Raw genomic sequence first — 27,169 nt, forward strand, 5'->3', positions numbered from 1 at the left:
GAAACAATAAAAACAAATAAACAGTAATATACTGTAGCTGGTATGCTGGCTATGTCTGTGAATGCTGAACAATTTGGTGTACCATTACTTTAAAAATAAAGATTAAATGCAAAATTTTCAGTGTCAGAAAACTAGTCCCAAGCTGTTACTGGGGCAGTACCCTTATCCATATAGATATGTATACTTTGGTAACCAATATTTTCCTTTGAGTTACTTATATAAACTCTTTAGAAACAAAAGTGTACTTTTTGAAAGAAGCAGTGAAAGCTATGGGCATTATTTTGACAGTGTAAATTATCGCTTACTATTACTGTTGTATTGTGATTTACATATTTGATGTGTTTGATAGATTATTCTCTGGCATAAAATTAACCTAGCATGAAAAGTAGACACTTCAAATATCTGTTACTGGCTTATACAGTATATTATTTTTTATACAAGGATGACATTTTATTTTATTTATGAAAGGGTGCCATTCTTTATGCTCCAGACGATTTCATGTAAGCTTTTTGATGTTTAATTTAGAGCATCGTGGGTATTTCAACATTTGAAAAGATGCCCACATGCCATTCACGCTTCAATTATCGTGAATGGCCGATGGTTTGATGTTAGAGGGCCAGCTGAAGTTTCAAAGATAAATGTATCTGAGGCCTGTCCCTCACGGGGCCGATTAGGGGCTCTGTGTCGTTTTTTTTCTTTTTTGGGCTCATATAATGTTAAAAGAGCATGAAATTGAAGAACACAGTAGACCGCCTGTTGCCCCTGAGAGCTCAGAGACATCGACTCGTCATGATAGAACATCAACTGATATTGCCAAGCATGCCGCTTTTAGCGGACCCTTAGAGAGCTCTGAGTGAAGACAACCAACAGAGATCTCAAATCAGCCACTGTGTTTGTGTTTAAGAGCAAAGCAGGAGTAAGATGGGAGTGCAGAAGCAATTGAGATGGAAGCAACTGGCATTCCAAAAAGCTATATAATATATATAGGGCTGTCAATCAATTAAAATATTTAATCTAGATTAAACACATGATTGGCAAATTTTTATCTGTTCTATATTTACCCTAATTGAACACTTTTGAAGTTTTTAATACTCTAATCAACATGGGCCTGGACAAATATAGATTCTTTATGGAAATTAGGTTTACATCAGCCTGTTTACATTTTCCACAGAACCATCAGCCATTGTTTTGTATATGAATTTTCCTTTCGGAAGACCCCTTTCTTTCCCCATTTCTGTTTGCTGCTGCATCATTTGTGACCCGTTCTGGCTAATTGAATCGAAATAAGCTAATTTTCAAAAAATTGTTATTTATATTTTTACATTCTCTAAAAAACTTCAAAACAATGCATGATTTGTTGGAATCTGAGTTTATTTTAAGTTTATTTTAAGAAAATTAAAAAATTAGCACAGAAATGACCACATTCATACATTAGACTCAATGGTAAAAACTATACATTTGGCACACACAATATCAATATATGTTCAACTTTTTTCTTTCTTTTATTGTTTGATTGACATTGAGACAGACAGCTTTAAGATCTTATATAATGTTAAATGTCATGATCCTGTCAGCTCTGTATTTTGCCTTGTTTCATGTGCGGGATCATGACAGCCCTTATTGTTGTTTTGTTTTTGTGTGGAGAGTCACGTGGCCTGTGTTTTATGTACCTCGTGCTCTCCTGGGGCACGTTCAAGTTTAAAATGGTGTACAACGTTGGTTACCGGTGTGAATGTTTCCTGGAAACGTATGCGTTGGTATGCAACGGGGTTTGAGATACGTTTTGTTTGGTGGGTGTGTCAGAGCTGCAGTCCATTCAGCAGCAACATGTAAACAAACCATGTGGTACTAAAGAGACAGCTCATACGATGGGTTTAAGTTGGAATGTAGTCTTTCATTCTGGAGAGCAAGTGCAGTGACTGTAATTTCGAAGGTATTTTACTGCTGTTGCAACTCTTGCGTCATTAGAACAAGGTGTTCAACACATCACCGTTTCTGTTTAAAAAACGCCCCTGTCTTTAGTGTTGTCCCCGCCCCCTTGTTTTCCCGTTAATTATTCATTATTAGTTAACGCCTTTCACCTGTGTGTCCTCGTTCCCTAGTTTTGTTCTCCCCTATTTAATGCCTTTGTGTCTGCTGTCTTGTGCGGATCATTGTTCATCTTGCAATGATGTTGTGTGTTCCTGTCTCGTCTCACCCTGCTAAGTGTCACGTTATGTTATATTATTTGGATTATTGACATTGTTTTAATCCCTTGAGGGTGTTTCTCTTAATAATAAAAGTCTTTTTCTTCAAGAGCTGTCTGGAATTGTGTTCTGTCCTCCCCCACACATCACAGTTACACATCAGATAATTTTCCACAAAAGTTTACCAAACATTCACTTAAGATTCAACAGATTATATCTGCATGAATTCTTGTCAAAACAGATATTTTTCTGTAATTCTGTGGTAGATATATATATATATCGGGGTCGCACACTCGAGCATTTGTATGCACTCTTAATAACTCTTTTAACATTAATCAGATCCTGAACTTTATCTCTCTTAATAATTATTTTAACTTCAAGCAAATCTCTGCACTCTCGCATGTTTTAAAACCAGATCCAAAATGTCAGACGCGCATGTGGATGGACATGCATCTTTGCAACAGATTAAGCATTTAGGATGGTACACCTCTCAGAAAACATACAAATAAAGATTATTTTAGATGTTTAATGATTATTTAGAGCATTGGACTTGCTAAACAAGAGCGTAAGTTAAAAAACCTTAGACTCGTTCAGACAACATGACATTTACTGTCTAAGGCTACGTCGTAATTTATCCAACTATGGGCTAGACCAAGGGCCAAACAGAAATTGTGCATTGCGTTAAGCGCACATCAATAAAACTGGTGCAGTTAAAATAAATTTGCATTAACGCGTTATTAATGCGTTATTAACATCTTATTAACGTGTTATTAACATGGTAATTTTGACAGCCCTATATATATATATATATAAGCATATTGAGTGATGCATGTTAAACTGATACATTATTTGTTCATACATAAAATCATTGCTTTTGCAGTCTAAGTCTTGCATTTGGTGACAACACGTATATGTCAAGATGTCAGGAGGTTGTTGTTCTTTGATGGTAAAGCAATTATGTGTTAATAAAATGTAAAAATGTTTGCTCTCCCACTACTTATGGAGGACACTGTGTGTGCATGTGTGTGTGTCTTGCAATCATTGTTTTGTTGGCCAGATATGAAATACCTTTAATAGCCCTAAAAAAAAAAACTTGATGTCACACCTTTTGGATTGTCTCCAGCATGGACCATCCTCCGTTCCAGGGTTTGGTTGACTTCCTGATGCAGTTGAGGCTGGCCATGCTGTGCCATTTTCTGTCCTCTAGTTTTCTGTAGAAAGCATTGGCCAGCATCAGTACACTGTCATAAAGGTACAGATTGGAGACCTGTAATAAAAACAAAACAAAAACTTATTGCAAAACAAAGTTAGCTAAAGTACCTTACATGTATGTAGCATAAGCTATTTTTCATGAAACTTGATTTATTTATTTATGTTATACAAAAATTACAAAAATAAAGTAAAAAATAGACGAATAGATTATGTTATAATTATATGTTTTCCTGTACAGTATGTACAGATTTGGCCAAGGCAAAAATGTTTGCTTTGAATTTAAGCAACATAAGTCTGGGTGTAAGTTATGTAAGCCTGCTAAATGGATACATGTTAAATATAGACTTGTAATATGGCTTTTCATTATCAATATCAATCCTACACTGTCAGAATAAAATAGGAGAAAAAATGTTAAAAATGCATATTAGTACCTCAAAGGTACATATTAGTATTTCAATTATAAACACATCTGTACCGTCATGGTACATATTAGGACCTTTTAAAGGGAACTGCCCAGTGACAGCTGGGACCTTATGTTGACAGTTTTATCCGATAGTGTATACTTACAATTTATTAACAGAATGTTTGTTTTATATTAAAAAAGAGGTTTTATTGAGTTGCCTTAAGAAAAAATAGTAAAGTACCTGGTTGCCACACCGGTACGCCCAACACAGTTCTTTAAATATGGACCACATGAGGCCACAAACACACACATTGATATCAACACATTTCTCCAACCCGACAAGACAGATAACAATCCCCACACACCAATGTTTTTACCGAGACAAAATCTGGAGCTGTAAAACCCAGGGCGTGTGTTTGGTGAAGACAGTCATAACCACACTTGGAGGACAAATGTCTGAGGATAACTGGAAGTTACAGCAAATTTCTCCCTATTGTTACATGACAACGTGCAGCTTTGAATATATTGATTTTAAAATTTCTTTTGTGACCCATTTGAAATGAAAAGATAATCATTCTTCACAAAGCAAAATGACTTTTTGGAAGTGTCAAGGTAATTTTCTCCTGAAAAAATGTCTTGAAGAAACTTTAAACAATTCGTCTGGGCCTTTCTACTTCAAGTGTCAACTCCATCACCTCTCTGAAGGCATAATTATATCTCAAATTATATTAAAATGCATTTATTTGGCAATGCAATTTGTTCCCTTCTTGAATAAAAAAAACAATTTAAAGAAAATGTTACTCAGAATGGGAAGCCCTGTATTTTTCTAAAATGATCAATTTTCTCACAAAAAAGACATAACCAAAATCAGAATATAGACACATCCAAGTTATGTGGTGTAAGGTAGCAGATATTGACTCCAGGGACATCATCTACTGACTGTGCATCAATGTCCATGACCCTTCTGATGCAAATCAAACTCCAAGTCCGTTTTTCATCCAAGTATGAAATGAATGACATCTGCTGGGTGACAAGCTGCTAGGTGTCAGTCAGTCACCGTTTTACTTGATGTATAAAACATAGCACCTGTCCTTTTGTACAAATGACGACCCCCGGTTCACTGAATGACTGCCACAGTAGTAGAGCTGACAGGTTCATACAGGAAGACATTTGTCACACTTTACTGGAACTGACCATCAATTGAACCATATTGGTGGTATTAGCGATACCTAGGCGGATGACTTCTCTGGACGTTGGTTTCTTGAGTGACGGAGAAAGGCACACAAAGGTGGAGACTTATGTTGACACGGCAGATTTGCAGACAGAAAGCTGACAGGCTTGTCATCACCGTGAACCAGTGGTTGGCTTGTCAAGGTGATTAAACATCAAAGAACACTGAACCCTCATTTTCATGAATTATTGAGGACAAAAATCCCCAGAGGGGGTGTGGCACAAACCTCCACCATCTGTTTACTACTATGAAACTGTGTGTTCAGACAGGTTCAAGGCAGGAATGTGGAAGTCACATTAGTCTTAAACAGAAGCAAAACATTAAGGATGGAAAAAATTGGGATTCTAGTCATGGTATAAATGTAAACAAAAATAAAAACTATTAAGCTAGGTACAGTATATAACAGTATACCCAATTGTTTTGCTAAATGCAGGGTTTGTGCTTGACACTAGCATTTGTATATCTCAGCAACCTTATGATGAACATGTGATGAAGCTGTTGCTATGGTTACTGACCTCCAGCGACTGCAGGTAGCCTTCCTGAGGGTCACAGAGCAAGGATGAGATGCGGTGATTGTTTCTCATACAGCTCACACCGCTGTCTCTCCACAATGGGAAGATCTGCCTGACAACGGTCATCCTGCCCAAGGACTTGTGGGCCAGCTCCATAATCTCACTATCACTGATCTCCTACACGCAAACACAATACAGATGGCTTTGAATTAACAGTGACTTTAAAATAAAAAAATGACACCAATCACCTTGTCATCGTTGACTTTGCTTTCATGATGAAATTTTATACATCTCGCAAATAAATTGTGACAATTTTGACAAAAATGACATGTAACCAAATTCATAGGTTATTTAGGCTAGCAGTAGGTTACTAATAGCTGAACTATATTGGGACTATAGTAAACCTACATGGTAAAATGACGGTTATTATTAATAGCCATATACACCTGGAGGATGACATTAAATTATGGGAAAAATACTTTTTGGTGAACTTTGTGACCCAAACTAAACTAAAGTCTCTGCAATTGGTGGCCATATTTGCAACGACTCCAGACAGATATTTCCTACCCAGTCTCATGAAATTTTGTGATATAGTCACGTAAATTTTATATTCTTTTTTTATGATAGTGTCATGATTCTTCCCTTTTTGTCATAGTTCTACTCTAGAGTCTAGAGGCAGGATCATGACAGACCCATGTTTAGTGTGCCAGCACGTGATTTTTATAGGCTGCGTGCTTGCGTGTCTCGTCTCATGTCTCTCCCCCCCCCACTGTTATCCCTGTTTATGACTTATCATTAGTTTATACCCATAACCTGTCTTGCCTCTTTGTCTCGTTTAGCTTTTTCCTATATAATACTTTTGTGTTCATTGTCATGTGCTGTGTCATTTTGTATTGTTTATGTAAACAGAGTCTAGAGTTTATAGACATCAAGTTAGTCAAGTCTTTTGTCTAGTAAGTCTGTCCCCCCTACTGAAAAATCCAGCTAAAACCAGCATAAGCTGGTAGCTGGTTTTAGCTGGTTGTAGCTGGTTTAAAGTGGTTTATGCTGGTCCTCCCAGCCTGACAAAGCTGGTCATGCTGGTGGGCCAGCTGGTATTCCAGCATGACCAGCTAAGTCCAGCTAGACCAGCTTAAAATGTGACCAAAACACAGCTAGACCAGCTTGCTACACCAGCAAAACCAGCTTCCTACACCAGCAAAAACAGCTAAAACCAAGCTGGGGACCAGCTAAAACCAGCTCACCAGCTTATGCTGGTCTTAGCTGGATTTTTCAGTAGGGCAGTTTTGAAAGTATACCGTGTCTGTATGTTGTTTTGCCCCCACGTGGGTTTTGTTTTCATGTTTGGCCAATAAAGCCTTTCCGTTCAACCTTGACACCGTCTGCAATTGGGTTCTCATCGGTTTATTCCTGACAGAATGACACAGCCTGAACTGAACCCAGCGACGGAGTCGGGTTCTGCCGCAGTATCCCCTGCTTTGGTTCTGCTGCCCATCGCGGTGCGCCCTGTCCCGGATTGGCTTACCGGGCAGATGCGTGTTCTGCTCCTTGGCGAGCTTGGAGGGCCGCTGTTGAGTCTGAACTGGGGACTTCAATACTATTATGTCCGTTGCATTCTCTTTTCCTATTTTCTTACCATTTTCGCGTCGGTTTAGGGTTAGATTTACATAATGACATCCCTACCCAAACCTAACTCTAACCCCAACGCCAGGTGACAACTGTTTAATTTCGCGTACCTAACTCTAACCCCAATGCCAGGTGACAACTGTTTAATTTCGCGTACACTGTTTAATTTTGCGTAATCTAACCCTAAACCGACGCGAAAATGGTAAGAAAATAGGAAAAGAGAATGCAACGGACGTAATAGTATTGAAGTCCCCAGTTCGTCAAATATTGACGCCATGGGGTGAGACTGTGTTAGCATGGCTCATAAATTGAGATGTTTACATTGACTGCGTGGTTTGTGACTTGTGCCAGGGCTACAATCGCTAGTCATAGCTTACATCAACTTTTACTAGCAGTGATTTTAAATGGATTTCCCCAAATAGCATGACAAACTTTACCTGTCGAGTAGAAACTTCGCGACTGAGGCATCAGTGGGAAGCCCAACCTGGGCTTTTAGCGCACGCCAGTGTGTGAAATATTCTCCCAGAAACACTCTTTCTTCAGACGCCTTTCTCTTCTTGTCATACAATTCATAGACACTTTTTCTCTTGCGACCCCCAGACATTTTGAAAAACACAGTGAAAACGCGAGCTTCAATGAATGGCTTAAACCATAGTTCACCACACATATACACCTGAAAGTGCGCATGTGCAGAAAGCGAACCTAGGGACGAGTACGTACGACGGCCTTACGTAAACATCACCAGAATGATTGACAACTGGGATGACCAATAGTCTTGATGATCCACCCGAAAAAAGAAAATCTTCCGCTATACCTTTAAGATGTCACTTTAAGTATTGGTTTATAAAAACATTTCTGATTATTTTTTTTATATTTTCTGATTTTAAAACCATTGTCGCCTGGCATTAGGGTTAGAGTTGGTTTTGGGTAAGGATTTCATTTTACGTAAATCTAACCCTAAACCGAAGCGACAATGGTAAGAATATAAGACAAAAGAGTTGAGTAACCAATACATGACAATGACACCTTAACAAAAATTCGTGACACGGTCACGAAAACACTATTACTAAAAAAGAATAAAAAAATTGCATGACTATATCACAAAATGTTATTAGACTGGGCTGGATATTTAGTCATATGAGATCAAGTCCTGTCTATTTGAATGGAGGAAGACCAAAAAAGATTAGATGAATAGTACATAATGTGCATATTGTGTTTTAAAATGCTATTTTAATGCAGGGTGCATACACATGACTAAAAGACATATAAAAGCATATACAATAGAAAAAGCATACCAACAAAATGTTATCTACAACTATCGACATGAAAAAATAAAAACATAATTGAATTGCAACAGTGTATTTGCAATAACATAGTCCCAGAATGTAAAATATAATTGTCTGTGCATTTAATTTCCCATGAGCCCTTATGCTTGTTTTCTCTACTCCGCTCTTCGCATTTAACTTGCAAAGATACAATGGCAGATACTTTGTAAATAAATTAGGCTAAACAGCTTTGTTACTGGAATATTCATCGGAAAGATGCTGTTCAGATATTATTTATTGTGCACAGACCTTTGCAGGTTGATAAAAAATGGAGACAAACTGACATGAGGAGATAATAGAAAATGTGTATTTTTGCATACTTGTACATTCTGCAGCAGAAAGACACGCATGATCCATGTAAAACTAGACATCTTTTTCCCATTTAAATGCATGTCCTCATGTTCCCCATGGGAATACTGGTTTCAAGGATCTATGTTTCCACTAAAAGCCTACTAGTGTTTTCGGTACACCGATGGGTTCTCACTGCTGCTCCTCAGAATTTCACAATCGGCGTTTGAAGCATCTGTGGGGAGAGCTGAACCTGCTGGATAGTGGACTGTGACATGCAGGAGGTGAGAAATGACTGCCTACAACTGATTGAAATTACACAATAGTGAAGAAACACCATACTGTCATCTTCCTTTGCTTTTTTAATGTCTGAGCATCGCTACCTCTTGTATCAAAATGGCTCAGAGCAGAGTTTCTGTGGAGCAAATGAACTGCAGAAACTCTACTGTGGAGTGGAACAGGATCGATCGTAATGCTCCAAGCGGGGAGGAGAAATTGCTGTCCCTCTGATCTACCACTTTTCCTTTGCGAACTATTTTATTTGTCAGTGGAAAACATTTACCAAGTCTGATTCGTGAACAAAGTGATTATTTTCGATAAACCTGTTGAATCGTTTACTGTAAAATACCATAGCGTCTCTCTAGTCAATATTCATTTAGAATTCAGTTGATAAATTCGAACACATGAACGCTAAATAAAGTAATCAGGTGGATGTACATGTTTGCACAGTATGCCTCTAAAGAGCCTTTATCAAGTTACTAAAATAATGTATTTGGTGTAATACAATGTTTGCGTGGTTTATGGTTCAAAAACACATTATTTTACAAATACCATTAAATTTTGTTGCTCATTTATTCCCCGCCTTTATGAAACGCACCAATTTGTACAAAGCTCATCTTTCTGAGAAAGCACGGTGTGTTCCCACTAGCCAGCTATCCAGTGCATTGTGATTGGCCGAATACCTCAAGCGAGTGGCGGAAATGTGGTGCTCTTTACCATATTTGGAAGATCAGCTCCCAACAGGAGCGATTGGCTTTGCTAGCGGGGCTTGAGCAGAATGTAATAGATTCGTTAGGTAAGTGTTAGGGTTGGGCGATGTCCCCTAAATTGGCTTTTACGATGGTTACGTTAAACCATCGCGATGGACGATGATATCGTTAGGCGGGGGGGGAGTGGGTTAACTATAGTCTATAGAAGAGAGTTAGTGTATGTCGACTCGCAGCGAAGTGGGGTGTGGGCGTGGCATCACGATGCTGTCTCTCCATCTTGATGTCAGTCAACCATCACGATGGACGATATCATATGCACAACCCTAGTAAGGATACTAAAACATATGTCTGCATAACCACAAAAACAACAAGCGCTACTCTACACTGCTCAAAACTCCCATTTGAATCGTCATTAGCAAATTCTTTTAAACTGTTGTCTACAATCCTTGCGTCATTGTAGTCCAAGGAAAGAGATTTCAGTTGGAGAGGATAACTCGCACCATCGTAGAGTTTTTAAGACATTTGACAAGTTAGGTGTGTGGTTTACATGAAAATTATCAACACCCATGGAACATTTCTCAAATAATCAGATTAAAGCATTCAACAGACCCCGTTGTATATCACAAAATAAAATATTAGTGGTTCTAAAATTATATTTTTTATGCATAATACAGCTACTTTGAGCTAAGTGAGAACTATAGCAATTCTTTGAAACCTATTTTAACAATTTAAGCTGTGCATGGTGCAGGTGCCCTTAGGAGGCTTCTTTGCTGATCCCTGGCCAATAAAAGCTGCTATGGAGGTCCATTGTATTCAAGGCAGGTTGTTGTTCTCGCACCACATCACTAGATATCCCTGCACACTGTACTGTGTAATGTAACTGTAACTGTGGTAACTGAATATAGTGTATAGGTTATAATGTCTCCTTGTGTTTATTAATTTGTTGCAGAATTTCGCCATTCCTGTCCAAAATGATGTACATTGATTTACACTGTTAGGATGTAAAAAAACCTAATTTCTCCAGCAGACAATCTCAGCGGAAAACTGCCTAGAAGAGTCAGCAGCAAAGACATGCATGTCATTATCATGTGTCTTTTCAAATGTCTTCTTCTTTTGCATGACATTCATGGAGTCAACACACATCTATGTATGATTTAGTAAACAGGAAGGGATATTTAACAGCATTGTGTAATGTGTCACAGCTTGTTTAACAGTCAAGCATCATATTTCATAGATTACCCAAACGAGAGCTTGGTGTTCAGATGCTTTTATGAAGAAAGCGCCTCACAGATTGAGTTACCCGAGGAAAATTCATTCACATGTGATCGTTTGCATGCCATCTGCCCTTGTGTCATTTGCTTTTAATATGCATCACAGATGATTAAGAATGTTTGCTTAGTGGGTATAATGGATCCATGAGACTTGCGAGAAGGGTTCTCTGCAAAAACACACAGTGTGCTGTGGTTCAGACCTTTAAGGGCTGTTCACATTATAACAACAATGATGATAACTATAAAAATATAGTTTAGGATAGAGTTCACACCACAACTATAACAATAAAGATACAATAAACGAAATCACTGATATCACTTTCGGAGTGATTTTTTTCCAACTGATGAATGATAAACCATTGACAGCCAATCAAATCTATTTGCACGCACATTTAGAATGACAAATTACATTGTGGAGAAGGTCATTGCTGAGGTCTGTAACATAAAATGACCACAGTATCCAGCGCTGATGCAGTTGCTGTGAAATTGACTATGTAATGTTTTTTATTCTACTACATTGACTATGACAAAAGGTAAGATATTAAATTACACAAACTACTAGATTAACTGTTTAGAGTTACACAAACGTGGCATGTTGAGGACATCTGCTGGTTGTACCTGCATCAAGACAACATGATCTCACAAATTTTCGTGGAATAGTCACTATTTTGCTCATTTATCCGTGTCATTGTCAGGGATCTCCGCATTTTTCTGTGTTCGTACCACAGACTTTGTCGCTCAGGTTTGGGGTTAGATTTGGGATTTGGGTTAGGATGTCACTTTAACTATTGGTTTATAATATTTTTTTCCTGATTTTTAAACGATTGTCGTCGCCTGCCGTTAGGGTTAGAGCTGGGTTTGGGTTAGGGTGTCATGAGAAAGTCGGAGAGAAATGAGACCAAAATGAGAAACATTGGATATCTCTTTATTGTCTTGCTTGCGAGGTTGCATTTGTTTCTTTGTTTGTTTTTTCACCTTTAAGGGACATGACCATAGGATGAGAGACAGGAATAGAAAGTGGCAGGAAAGTACCTTTAGTTGGGATTTGAACTTGTGCTACCTGAGGTGCTGCTGTGCCTCAATGTTAATGTGCTGCCCACAAAGCTATGCTTCTGACAGCAGTATCTCTAAGCTTAGAATAATAAGGGCTGATTATTCTCTTATATGTCTCATTTAGGTATCAGTTTTGCCTTCTGGTGTCAGCTGCATGAATAATTGCATAGTAACTTAAGAACTAGTTCGACTAAGTAGTAGTTAACCAAATGGAAATTCAAAGTACTTTTCCAATTCAAATTACACAGATGTACCTTTTTATGTAACTGACTTTAAAAAGTTATTACTTTACCAAGCTTGAAAAATACGATTAACTTGAAGAAGAAGTTTTTGCCAATGGTCCCAGATGTGAAGATACATGTATAACTTCTGTTTATAGAAATAAGAAATAATGGTAAGGTATATCATAAATTATTGGAAAATATATAAACAATATATGTTGTAAACAAAAATAAATTTAACATTTTCTTAGAATTTCTTATGGTGATTCTATGCTGACTATTGCCATATTGCCGAGTTACTTACATACTGTAGCAAAATCACCAGCGAACACTGCTGGTGTATATATTGGTACCACCAGGTCTAGTATTATCACCAACACTGGTGATTTTGCTGTGTACTGTTTTTTTTTTTTACAAAAACCAAGGTCGTGTGGTATTTAATTTCCAAATTCACATCTCTAAGTTTAAAAAAGAGAATCAATGCAAAAGTCATCGGCCCATCATTTTAGACCACTGAAAAGCGTATGGTCACGCACTGGCGTTTATTCTGCACCTCTGAAGCATCTTTCTTGGCTTGCATTTAAAACATTGAAAGCTTCATAACTGTTATGATGAGAAGTATATATGGGAGCTGATATAAATAAAGAGAAGGAAGTCACAAAAACATTTAAAAAAGCACAAATATTTTTTAAATATATATAATTCTAAACCAACTATAGGGGTCATGCGAATAACCATGTAATTAACCTTAAAAGCAGGGCATATCTAGGTGTTTTAATTATTTAATTAAAAACTCACACATCGTGAAATTAACTCCACCCTCACGCACAAGTTTTATCGCGGAGGAGGCATCCAAATATATTTACAGACATCCACATGAGACAATTACCATTTAAATAGGGCTTATGAAAGTGAACTGCATTAAACTGTTACTATAGTTAAACTTAATGAAAAATTAAGGCAGAGAAAGAAGGATATGAGGAGGTGAAAAAGATGTAATAAATCTGACCTTACCTCATTTACAAACACCCAGTGACTGTCTTTGGAGGCCAGGTTAGTCTCCACTGCCTAAAGAGAGATGAACAGAGAATAAACAATGTAAGCTGTTTGGTTAAGAGTTGAACGATCTGTCTGGCATTAAAGAGATTACTTGTAACAGCATTGGGTGAGAATTTGGTAGAAAAATCTACTAGCAGGACATGAACAACACTGCTTGAGTCTTAGGTCCTTACATCTTACTCTCACCCCTTGCCCCTCGAAACATCCTACATCAACGTAGATGCAATGTTTATCACAAACTTAAAAGATGCTGCCTTTATCTGTAGTCATACAAGTTTAGTTACAGCCCAAAAAGTGGCCCTGGAAGCTCAAAAGCAGCACCCTCCCCTCTGTTAGCGATTTAGATGTTCTCTTTCTATATCCATTCAGATTCTGGTTTCCCGCGGTCTGTTCGCAATCGCTGTACTGGACTAGCAATCTGAAGCACCTTGAGTTTTTTTCCCATAGTGTCGGCTCCGGAATTTCTGCCCCTTATTGAGATGGACTGATCAGGAGGCCATTCTAGTAGCCTCATCCTACTAGAAATTTGCTAGACTGGTCAAAGCCTTCCACATTCCCAGTGTGTCCTTTGCAACTGCTCAACTGCTTATAACGGTCATACTTCAGGCCTTCTTTCCTCCACTGTTCCAGTAACTGGACAAGAGGGACTTCGTCTATTGTGTCTAGTCCGGGCTTTCAGGATTTAAATTGCTTTGGTCAGTGGTCATGCCAGTAAATCTGACCAATTGTTAGTCTTCTTCGGTGGTCCCAGCAGCGGTGATGTGCTCATGAAGCATTGCATAATGGATGTGACTATGAGGCATATGGCAAGACTGTGGCCTCCTTAAGGCTCTACTCAAGAATGCATCTTTGCAGGATGTTTCTGCTGTGGCACACTGGGTCTCTCTGCACATTCATAAGATTATATAACTATTAGACATTTCTTTAATTCAGGATTTGCAAGTAATACAAAAATATTTTAAAATATATTTTGAATGTAATTACAATTAAATATTACACAAAATGAATATAAACCATTGAACACAGATCTAAATAGCACAACAACAAGTCTAGTTTGCATGCTTCAAGACTAACTAGATCTTGAAGGTGTGTTATTGCATTTGACCTCCATCTCTATAGGTTTAATCATTATTCCATACTGCATGTCAGAACTCCAGAAATTCCAATATATTACCAAAGGCCACTTGGTATTCCATGACATTTCAATATAAGAAAGAGAGAGGAAGAGGGTTTTCTGTCTGTTCATCTAGGTGAATGCTATTCACAGGGATCATATTACAACATCTGCACCTATGCAGATGCTTACTGGGCCATATGATGCAATTGATATGTAAACGCATCAGGATCTTCTCACTTCTTTCATACACATGCTGTACATTGTCATTTTGCATATTCCAAAGAATAGTTCACACAGAAATAAATGTACTTCTGACTTCTTGTACTTAAACAAATGTATTGTCTTTATTAAAAAGCCACAGCCATAAGTTGACTGAACAAAAATTATCTAATTAACTCCTGCAAAATGCAGGTAATATCAACCGCATTTACGGAAATTCTACACAGCGTGTACAAAACTGAACTGAACAACTTGATAATGTATGTGCGTCAAGGACATGTCTCATCTGTATGTGTGATGCAGGAAATTACAGAAAAAGATGTATAAGCGTTTACTTACTTATGTTGCCAAATCTTGTGCAGAAAAACAGTGAATGAAAAAACAAGCCCATCATAAAAAAGATTAAAAATAAGATTAAACTATTACGACTCACATCTTTCTAATTTAATAACTCCAAAAACGTCATGCTTTATGAGTCAAGGCCAAAAATGGTTAAGCTCCAAAACGGTAAAGTGAACACAATGCTTAATGTTTTCACTTGTAGATAATTATTAATTAATACATATGTATATGTGTGCTGACCAGCAGAATTTATCCATTGTATCTCCAATGCCATCTGTTTGTGCTCAGATCTCAGCAATAGATTTCATTTTAGCCACATTTAATGTTGCTATAGTAACAGAACAAACTAATGCATGCCTAGTGTCTGTTCATATGTATGCACACAAAACATATTTTCCCTTGCTTGGCCTGGAGCACATCTTGTTATAACGCTTGACCAAAACACCATATTGCATCTACTGCATACTGCAAGCCTGATACCCAAACCATCATTATCATACACATGGTGCAAATTTGGCTTGTATATTCAGTTAACACTTGAAAAGAAGACAAGTTGTCATTATATTACTGGAGTTATCAGAACCAATGGGAAGGAGAATTACAGATTAAATCAAAGTTAAAGCATTTGAGCATTCTGGGGTGGTTTCACAGAAAATGTTTAGATTAATCCAGGACTGGGCCTTAGTTATATTAGGACATTTACAGTAAGTAGTTTTTACAAACAAGCCTTAGAAAAATACAATGCAGGTGTGCATCTTGAGACAAAACAATGGCACTGATACAGTATAGATATGTGAGTAAAATGTATTTTTTAAATTAAGGCAGCACAAACATGCAGTTTAGTCTGGAACTAGGATAGCCATGTCTGGGAAACCACCCCTTTAAATTAAGAAGTAAGAAAATGTGTTCTTGTGAAGTGTCATTGTGCAAAATGATTTAATGGTACAGAAGTTTTCCATATAGGGCAGCATAAGCCCACTTTATTTCTCCCACACATCCCTGGGAATTTTAATAACATTTTCCACCTGATCCACTTCACCTGACTCCCTCACTAACTGAGACCTTCCAGGTTATTTCTCTAAACACCATGTTCTTCTTTGACTTCTGCACAATGGTGTCTCCAAAAAGATTTTAAAACCAAACTGCTCTTGAGAACTCGAAGCCTGTATGGGCCATTTAACATCTTTATGATTTTAATTGGTTTATAACAAAGGATTTTTCTATTAAATCTCAAGCTTTTGTGACTCATAATTAATTTTCTCACCTCTGTAACAATAAGCAAATCACATTTGAAGTTGATTAAATATTGTAATTAATATTAAGCACATGTGACTTAATTATTATTATTATCAAATTGAAGGATCAGAGGTGGGCCTAAGGCACTTTACGCCAAAAACACTACTGGGTAATTATTTTTATGCAAATATAATTGCTTGATATATTTTGTAGTCAGATGGTCTGAATCTTTTTTTACCTTTATATCAAGCAAACCGTATGCAACATTAATTTAATCCAATCAGTAAAAACTATTAATAAACCATTTTTTATTTTATAGGCTAGATATGTAGCTTACACTGTCAGAAAATGGTCCATAGCTTTTATAGGAGGCAATAACCTTTTAAAAATACACCTTTGTACCCAAAGGGATTAGCTTAAACCAGGACTAGGCCTTAGTTTAATTATTAAATCTAAATAGTTTTAGCAAACTTACCTTACTAAAAACATTACTTGTGTGCATTTTGAGGCAAAACAAAGGGCACGGATGTATTTTAAGATATGTCAGTGCAAGTTGTTTTCAGTTTGGAGAGCTCTTACATTTATTTTTGGTCTAAGACTAGTCTAATCACTTTCTGGATAACCGCCCCAAAGAGTTCATATTGGTATGATGTTCGCACTGGTACTAATGCATATTAATACCTCAGAGGTACACATTGGGACCAAATGTATATGTATATGCGCAGTGGTGGCTGGGGATTTCTCTTTGCAAAGCTCATTAAAACATGTATTTAGCCCATCATGTGTGTGACTCGCCATGTCAAAATACGTGTTTGGTGCGTCATGTAACCTATGTGCATCACATGTCATGTCAAAATACATGCAGACACTTCGTAGAAGGTTATAATAAAAGAGACGCTTACGTTTGCCAGATACTCACTTAATCTCATGTGTAATCAGATTTTAGTGTTAAGTTTGCGTCTCTTTTATCATAAACCCTTTCAACGCGTGTGCAGCAGGCACTTATTTTAACATGACGCATGATGCATATAGGTTCACATGACGCACCAAACACATATTTTGATATGACGAGCCACACACCTGACACTCCGAAAAACATAACAACTGCTTAAAGCAAAAACCAAAACCTAAAATGATGTTATTGCCTACCACTATTGTCTTCCACACTTACTCCATATTCTTTCATTTTTGTTCATTACACTGAGGAATAATAAGGCTGACCTTCTTCTCAAATGTCAAACAAGTATTAAAATGCATTTGACAGTAGAATCTGGAGGATGACTTTCATGTTTAAGTCTGATTTAAAAAAAAAAAAAAGAAATAAAAAAAAACTCTTTGTTGAATATTAATATAATGTAAAACAAGGCCTCTTATCCACTTTGAGTCCCAATCTGACAACAGACAGCTCATAGAAATGGTGTAGTTTTTTTTGTTTTTTTTTCAAAAGAATGACTAGGATCATTGTAAATTTCTGATATATTTATCTTAAATTATTAAGGTACAAATCATACTGTAGATTCCCCTAATGTCATGTGTCCACATAAATCACCAAATGTAGCACTGACAAGTCTATAATATATATTTATAGTAGAATATACAATCATAAAACAAAGAACAAAGTTCACAGTACACAGTTTACACAGTAGATACAGTATTTATCGGTAATGAATAGCTGCTTTAGTCGAGTATACAGAGAGCTCCTGTTTAATAGCTATTTATTGCTAAATCAAATCCAGAATGTTTAACAGAAGCCGAACAATTTACATCCTTTATGTGGCATAATTTAAATAATATTTATCCCATTTTCTGAGCAGAGCAATAAATCTGTGGAAATCTGGAAAGTGAGTTAAAACTGGGTTCTAAGTACTAAAGCTTTATTGATAGTTGAAAGCATTATTAAATTGAATTGAATGTTCTATAAACACAGATGTAATGTTACAATTTTATAAATGATGCATGCGTTGCATAATAATTTTGCATATAATTTTTCATATTATTTTCTGCAAAATATTCAGATATTTATTATAAATACTGAATATGTTCATTCAAAAGTGTATAGAGACTGGCTGTATACTTTATGTTCAATGCTTCACATAATTTACAGATTTATCTTCATATTTATCTACTGCAGAACTGCATTTGAACTGTATTTACAGTTTGTATCTTACTGGAAATTTGTGACATCTGTGTCAGTAGCCCATACTCGAATGTGACCTCTGCATTTAACCCATCCCAGTTAGTAGTAAACACAGGGGCACCACAGTCACAACCCACCAGCCGTGAGACTCAAATTAAACTCGAAATTAAAATAAGACTTTCACATACTCTAAAACCATACTGTTGTGCTTTCAGATACATATGCCTCATAGCTATGCTAATTGTGCCACTGTCAACAAATAAATCTGGAATGATACATGCTTCTTAAACACATGCACATACTTTACATCACCTACTAATTTTACACCCCCATAGTCATCTTTAAATGTTTGGCTGAAAGATCTGCCATCTCAACCGAAGGCCTCTTTAGGGTAAAATAGCTTTCTCAGACCGCTTGGCCTTGAATTGGTCTCTAGGTCATTTTTTCAGCTAGCTAGATGATTTTCACAACATGCATTTTATGGCATATTATTGGACATAAAACTCTATGTTCATCACCGGAGGTTATGAATTCCACCTTTCAACATATAAACACACTTACAAATACATTCACTTACATAATTTACTGTACTGCATACATAAAAACTGATGCAGTCAAAAAGGCAACTAAATATTAAAAATGTATGATGCTCCACAGCATGATGGATACACATTTTCTTTATTAAAAGAAATGGTCAAAAAGCGCATTTGATCAGAAATCGTGCCAGCCACTGACTAGATGTTTGTTCATCCCAGCAAGATCATGACACCGCATAAACAAATCTCTATTCTATCATTCTATCAATGTTTTGCCTTTTTCTCAATCAAAAACCTGGGCCATTTATGGTTTGTTGTGTATGATTGCAGTGTGACACAGAGTGGCATCTGTGTAACAGCGACAGAGTGATGTGTGTGATCAGTTTGTTGTATGCGTAACAAAAAGGAAAATCAGACCCACAGTTCCATGTCAATAGCTGCGTTTCCATTACCCTTCAGATTGCGGCAATTCAGATTGAAAATGCGCCCAGTGGAAACACATACATTTCAAACAAACTCCCATATATCGCAAAAAAAGAATTGCTCGCATGATTTTCAGGCAGTTCGAAAAAGGAATATATGGCAAAACTGCAATACAAGTCACATCATTCTTTAAAGACGCAAAATCCTATAACCTCCCAGAAATAGCCCATATGTGGCTGCTCTGAAAATAAAGAGCTTTCCTTGCCATTAAAGGGGACATTTGGACTTTTTTAGGATGTCAAATAAATCTTTGGTGTCCCCAGAGTATGCATGTGAATATTAGTTCAAAATACCATATAGATAATGTATTATAGCATGTTAAAATTGCCACTTTGTAGGTGTGAGCAAAAATTTGCGTTTTTGGGTGTGTCCTTTAAAATGCAAATGAGCTGATCTCTGCGCTAAATGGCAGGGCTGTGGTTGGATAGTTCAGATTAAGGGGCAGTATAATCCCCTTCTGACATCACAAGGGGAGCCAAATTTCAATTACCTATTTTTTTCACATGCTTGAAGAGAGTGGTTTACCAAAACTAAGTTACTGGGTTGATCTTTTTCACATTTTCATGATATGTCCCCTTGGATAACATATGCATCTCCTTTGAATATAAATTATAAGTGTGTTTGACATCATCACCAGCACCATGTAGACCAAAAGACGGATGGCATCAAAGTAGCATGAGAGTCTGCATGGTGCCGCATCAAGTCGAACGCACCTAATAGCTAGGGCGGTGGCTGCAATACGTAAACCTACAAACATCCTTCACCATAACTTTAGCGTGAGAGGACAATCATGTTTTGGAATGGAAACGTTGCAATTATGCAATAGTTTTTATCGGCACAAATCTTATGTGGAAACCACGCTACTGAAGCCCTGGTCGCCCATCATGATACTATAGACGGTTTCAGCAGTAACAACATAAACAAGCGGCTGTAGCGGTCCGCACGTAACTTCCGGTAAACTCCGCTAAGAATAAATAACAACAAAGTTCTTTAAACGTAGTTTATTTATATAACAAACAAAAAAAACAACACATAGATTACCTAGGAAACTAAAACATTTGTTATTTTCGACGAGGCATTTGTTCAAGAGATCAGTTTAGCAACTAGTCAGACCATTAAAAAAATGAAACCGGAAGTAAAGTTCGGATCCAGACGTGTATCACGTGGGTCCGATGAAACAGTCTATAGACAGTTTTAGCAACATAAACAAGCGGCTTTCGTGGTCAACACGTAACTTCCGGTAAACTCCGCTAAGAATAAATAACAACAAAGTACTTTAAATATAGTTTATTTATATAACAAGCTAACTAAACAACACGTAGATTACCTAGGAAACCAAAACATTATTTTCAACGAGGTATTTGTTCAGTTCAGTTTAGCAACTAGTCAGACCATTTAAAAAACTGAAACCAGAAGTAATGTTCAGACCAGACGCGTATCGCGTCACCGCAAGTGCGTCTAATGAAACTGTCTATACACAGACATAGAAAGAAAGATGTGATTCACACACCATACAGTCCAGCTCTAACAGGCCTGTATCACATTTCCTAATGATTATGGGAGGAAAGTGTAAAAAATTCTCATTAAATGCATGAAAGTAAAGGCTCATTCTCAGGAAAGAGCTACTTGTGCCTGAACGTTTCACAATTTTAACATGATTCCTTTTATACCAGTTCATTTGGAAATCACGCTGAACCTACAAAAATCATAATTCCAAAGTCTTTACCACTACACCCACTGGGAGACCACCAAGACGTTATTGTTACCTTTTAATTGGTTTTACATACTGTAGGCTGTAATGCTAAGAGTCATGCTCTTCATCAACACTGTTCGTAAGAGCTTTGGGAGTTCTCCACCATAGAAAGACTTTTTTTAACTTCGCAAATGCTAAAGTTCCTTCGAACTCTGGTGGTGCTTCTTTGGGGGTTTTAAATGAGTCGAGTTCCCCAGAGTAATCACTCTCGCTTTATTGTCTTCAAGTAATCAACTTTTCTCCCTCTGCAATAACAGGCAGTTATCTTAAGGACTGCCATTCCATATAAGAATAAACTCGTACCACTGAATGAGAGAGTGATACCTGTGGCCTGCATTTCGAGAGCATCGCCCAAAGCGAGCTTATTTCCACTCCACCTATCAGAGATTTATTGCGTTGTCGCAATCCATTATTTTTCCCTTCCAACTCCTGACGCATGCACCACTGCAGATGGCGTTCAAGAGGGCAAGGATGAGACGCGCTCCCCCCGGAAACCTTTAAAGTTTTGATAGGAAAGTTACAAGCCCTGGCATTTTCTAAACAACAAAACAGATGGATCTTACCGAACGGGGCGTGTAAAAGTGCAAGAGTGAAAGGAAAGAGAAACGGAAAATAAGAGAGTGAGTTAGCAGCCAACGTGCTGTGCTGACTGAATGGCCACAACTGATGCGTTAAAATGGTTGCCAAGAAATCAACTGAATTTGGCAGTAGAAAAAACCCAGACGGGCAGAGAGAAAGAGAGAGAGAGTGAGCAAACGAAAAAGCCAAAGAGAACTGACCTCAATTACAGTATGCAGATAGAAAAGTGTTCATCCAGGTACACAGCATCAGTCTTGGACGTTGACTATATAATTTTCAGTGATATATAGATTCTCTTCTCAGGTGTTGAGAGCACATTTGCGTATGAATTGGTTTGTTCGAATCTGTGCTGGCTCACTCTGAGACGCAGATTCATCCTAACGTGTATTTCAGTGCTGAAGGACGCGTGATGGTTCCCGTCAACGAGACCTCCATTAAACGACGGGACAGGATTATTAACGATGAGGACGCTATGAATTATCAAAAAGGACAGGCTATTGATTCTGCGTCAACAGACACGGACAGGCAGCAAACAATCCTATTTGAAAGGGGCCACAAAAAGCAGGTCAAGCAGGGCTACGGTAACAGCACAGATGGGAGGACGATGTAAAATGACAAAGATGTGAAGTGTTCCTAGATGTATTAAAATTATTTTAGATGGTTTATAGAGAAAGAAACTGAAATAAAGCAGATTTGAATATGTTCTGAAGAAAATCTAAGCGGGGCTTTTCAATCCAAAACCTGCCACCATTAAGTTTTAGATGCCTGATAATTTTTCCTTATACTTGCTAATCCAGTGTTTCCCAATCCTGGTCCTCGAGCACCCCATCCCAGAAAGTTTTAGATGTCTCCTTATTTAAAACACCAAATTCAACTTATCAGCCTCCTTCCAAAATGATAAACACGTCTCCCTAACAAGCTGATGAGTTAAATCAGGTGTGTTAAATAAGGAGACATCTAAAACATTCTTGGAGGGGGTGCTCAAAGACCAGGATTGGGAAACACTGTGCTAACCCAGTGCTACTGTAATATGTTCTACCCAGTCTCACAAAATGATGTACCTATAGTCAATCATTTCCGTGGCTTTTCGTGATCATATCACGAATTTCTGTTTATGTGTCATTGTCACTTATTAGTTACTCAACTGCTTTTTCCTATTTTCATACCATTTTCGCTTCGGTTTAGGGTTAGATTTGGTGTTTGCATTAGGATGTAACTTTAAGTATTGGTTTATACTATTTTTTCTGATTTATTATTTTTTATTTTCTAAATTTTAAAACATTGTCGCCTGGCGTTAGGGTTAAGGGGGTCGCACACTGGACGCCCAGCGCCGCGCCGTTCTAAAAAAATTTAAACACATTGTTTTCTATGGGTATATGCACACCGTCCCCGATAGGTGGCGCCTGTCCGCGGGCCCAGCTTTGACTCAGAAAGTTGCTCAAATCCCTGTCGCACCACAGAGCGCCACTCACATGGTTTAACATTAAATAACATCATATTTGTCCCAAATCATTAATGATTAACATTGGCTGCTAACGTACATTTCGCATTTTGAAGTAGAGGCTATCTGACTAAGCTTGCGCTATTTAATGTGCCCTTCTGTTGTACGATACCTCCGAGTTGTCCTAGACGCGACTCGATGCGGCACTGCACGGCGCTGAGCTGCGTATCCGGTGTGCGACCCCCTTTAGAGTTGGGTAAGGATGTCATTTTATGTAAATCTAACTCTAAACCGAAGCGAAAATGGTAAGAAAATAAGACAAAACAGTTGAGTAACCAATACGTGACAATGACACATAATCAGAAATGATCATAAAAAAATGTGGAAATTCGTGACAGTATCACAAAAAAGAATCAAAAAATTATTTGACTATAGGTACATAATTTTGTGTGACTGGGCTGTATATGTTACAGGTAGTTGCTGGATTGTTGCCTTCTGCTTCAAGTCAAAGGAGCCCACCCCCTTAACTCTTTCCCCGCCATTGACGAGTTAACTTGTCAATAAAGAGAAAACGCTTCAGTGCCAATGACGAGTATTTCCGGCTTTCCGCAATACCGCTACTATCCACCAGGTTCCGCAACTTATAAAACCCGGAAGTATCTCCTTAGGGCAAACAGCTGTATGTCCGTGTAAGTTTTGAGGATCGCTCTGAATCTGATCTCTATCAAAAGTCCTTCAAAATTTGGTGTTTTAAAAAAAAAACCTACCCATATTTGAAAGGTGATAAAGTGAACTAATGAAAGTATTTTTTTTAAGCAGAGGGTCTGTTCTTTTATTCTGTCATGTTCCAGAATAACATTTCTGGAAGGCATTAAACTTTTGTGAAAATCATGAAAAATGCTGCCGCTGGCTGGCAACTTTTTAAAAAAACGCTGGCGGGGAAAAGTTTAAGATCTATACGCTTCTCTAGATTTGACCCGGGCCCCTATTCATACAGTACAAACAGTGCTTTAGCAATCTAAATTTTGGCAAATACATTTAATGTTTTAATTTCTTTTCTATGGCCAGAGCTAGTAAATGCTGGTTTGGTTCTGGTCTGCCTTCCATACCTTTCATCTCCATGGAATAATACACCCAAAAATTAAAATTCTGGCTTCAATTTCTCACCCTGAAGTTGTTCCAATATAAATAAAGCTAATTTAATAAATAAGATAATTATAATCAAGCAGAAAACTGGAGCAAAACCGAATGCCATAGTAGGAAAACAATACTGTGATTGTCAAAATGTGTTACTTTGTATTTAGCAGGACAAAGGAATTTATACAGGTTTGGAACAACAGAATTTGCATTTTGGGGTGAACTATTTCTTTAACTTATGTTGAAGTTGTTTACATGCTGCTTAGTTTGGAAACCTGATAAGGTCCGCAGAACATATGCTGGTCTTTTCAGCAGGGGTCGCACACAATAACATTAACTCATTTTTTTATCCGCCTTGCCGAGTTAGCAATTCTTGGTTGTTGCTATGGCATTGCTAGGTGGTTGTTAGTTTGTTCTCAGCAGTTGCTTACTGGCCTAGGTCAAAAATATCCTGTCCTCAAGTCAAAAGTATGATAGATTTTTTTTCTCTAGATATTGCTCAGGTCTCTACTTCAATGTCAATCTACACCGTGGTATTATTTTCACCAGGTAATGTCTGAAAGCTGGGTAAGAAATGACACATCCCTCCTCAAAATGACACAATTAAACCAGGTCAGGCTGACATCTAACCCAGGTTTCACGAAAAAGGGATGAAAAATTGAGAGAAACAGCCATGCGGAGGAATGCCAAATGAAGTAGTGATGTGGCTTTAATGATGGATTAAAGAGCAGCTAAAAGCAGGTTTGGGACCTGGCCGTTGGATGAAAGGCTGTAGGGGTGAGTTAATCCTGAATTGCTTATTGCATGACAGAGCCAACAAGGAAAACAAAACTGGTTTGTGGGCAGCGTTAAGGCTCTCTGCAGGGAAACGCTTTGTTCACTGGCCCATGTCTATATTAGATGAAATAAACACATCATCATTCTGCGGTCTGGACCCTCGGGAGGCAGGCTGCCTGATATAAAATCCACACTAGTCGTCACTGTTATCTTTATCATGTTTGACAGCTTCATTCTTAATGCAAACATGCATCGCTTGTCATTTCGCTAGTGTTCAGTGAAATACATAAAGAAAAAAAAAACAGAACGTGTGAAACCGTCAAGAAATGTCTGGGTCATTCTTCACTTCAAAATTGATATCATTAGAGACACCATACCTGGAAAATTATGCCATCATTTACTCATCCTCCTGTCATGTTAAACCTATTTTATTTATTTTCTTCACAAATGCAAAATGCCCACAGAAATATGGAACTACATACAAAAAAACTGTTTATTTTTTATGCCCAAAATGTAAATATGTCCATCTGGATGTACACTCTAAAAAGACTGGGCTGGTTTTAAAAATATTGGACAGAACACACTGCTGGGTTCAAATTGACCCAATGCTGGGTTATTGTTTTGCAGCCATGGATTAAAACAACCCAACGAACTGAAGCCATATGATCACTTCACTTTATACAACCCCAAAACAGAAAAAGTTGGGACACAGTAGAAATTGTGAGTAAAAAAGGAATGAAATAATTAACAAATTTCATAAACGTATATTTTATTCACAGTAGAATATAGATAACATATCAAAAGTTAAAAGTAAGATATTTTGAAATGTCATGCCAAATATTGGCTCATTTTGGATTTCATGAGAGCTACACATTCCAAAAAAAGTTGGGACAAGTAGCAATAAGAGCCCATAAAAGTTAAATGTACATATAAGGAACAGCAGGAAGAGGGCCAATGTTTAGGAATAGGAATTTTGTCCTATTCTTGTCTAATACAGACTTCTAGTTGCTCAACTGTCTTAGGTCTTCTTTGTCGCATCTTCCTCTTTATGATGCACCAAATCTTTTCTATGGGTGAAAAATCTGGACTGCAGGCTGGCCATTTCAGTACTCAGATCCTTCTTCTACGCAGTCTTGATGTTGTAATTGATGCATTATGTGGTCTGGCATTGTCATGTTGGAAAATGCAAGGTCTTCCCTGAAAGAGACGACGTCTGAATGGGATCATATGTACCTAGAACTTGGATAAACCTTTCAGCAATGATGGTGCCTTTTCAGATGTGTAAGCTGCCCATGCCACACGTACTCATGCAACCCCATACCATTAGAGATGCAGGTTTCTGAAATGAGCGCTGATAACAACTTGGGTTGTCATTGTCCTCTTTAGTCCGGATGAAATGCATCCCAGTTTTCCAAAAAGAACTTCAAATTTTGTTTCGTTGGACCACAGAACAGTTTTCCACTTTGCCAAAGTCCATTTTAAATGAGCCTTGCACAGGGAAAACACCTGGGCTTCTGGATCATATTTAGATATGGCTTCTTGTTTGATCTATAGAGTTTTAGCTGGCAACAGCGAATGACACGGTGGATTGTGTTCACTGACAATGTTTTCTGGAAGTATTCCAGAGCCCATGTTATGATTTCCATTACAGTAGCATTCCTGTATGTGATGCAGTGCCGTCTAAGAGCCCGAAGATCACGGGCATCCGGTATGGTTTTCCGGTCTTGACCCTTACGCACAGAGATTGTACCAGATTCTCTGAATCTTTGAATGATATTATGCACTGTAGATGATGATAACTTCAATCTCATTGCAATTTTTCTCTGAGAAACTCAGAAAACTATTTTTCTCCGCAGTATTGGGGGAATTGGTGTTTCTCTGCCCATCTTGACCTCTGAGAGACACTGCCACTCTGACAGGCTCTTTTTATACCCAATCATGTTGCCAATTGACCTAATAAGTTGCAAATTGGTCTTTCAACTGCTCCTTATAGGTACATTTTAATTTTCTGGCCTCTTATTGCTACCTGTCCCAAC

General features: G+C 37.7%; 1 protein-coding gene across 2 annotated transcripts in view; it reads right to left on the bottom strand.

The window, feature by feature from the left end:
- Positions 1–27,169, bottom strand: part of grid1b (glutamate receptor, ionotropic, delta 1b) — a 408,742-nt gene that overhangs the window by 52,543 nt on the left and 329,030 nt on the right. For both annotated transcript variants that reach the window (XM_055176548.2, XM_055176549.2), the window contains exons 5-7: positions 13,332–13,385; positions 5,548–5,721; positions 3,292–3,453 (exon numbers count right to left, since the gene is read on the bottom strand). In XM_055176548.2, coding sequence (XP_055032523.2) covers positions 3,292–3,453; positions 5,548–5,721; positions 13,332–13,385 — 390 coding nt within the window. The remainder of the gene's footprint in view (positions 1–3,291; positions 3,454–5,547; positions 5,722–13,331; positions 13,386–27,169) is intronic.

This window comes from Misgurnus anguillicaudatus, chromosome 4 (genome assembly GCF_027580225.2).
Source record: "Misgurnus anguillicaudatus chromosome 4, ASM2758022v2, whole genome shotgun sequence".
NCBI lineage: Eukaryota > Metazoa > Chordata > Actinopteri > Cypriniformes > Cobitidae > Misgurnus > Misgurnus anguillicaudatus.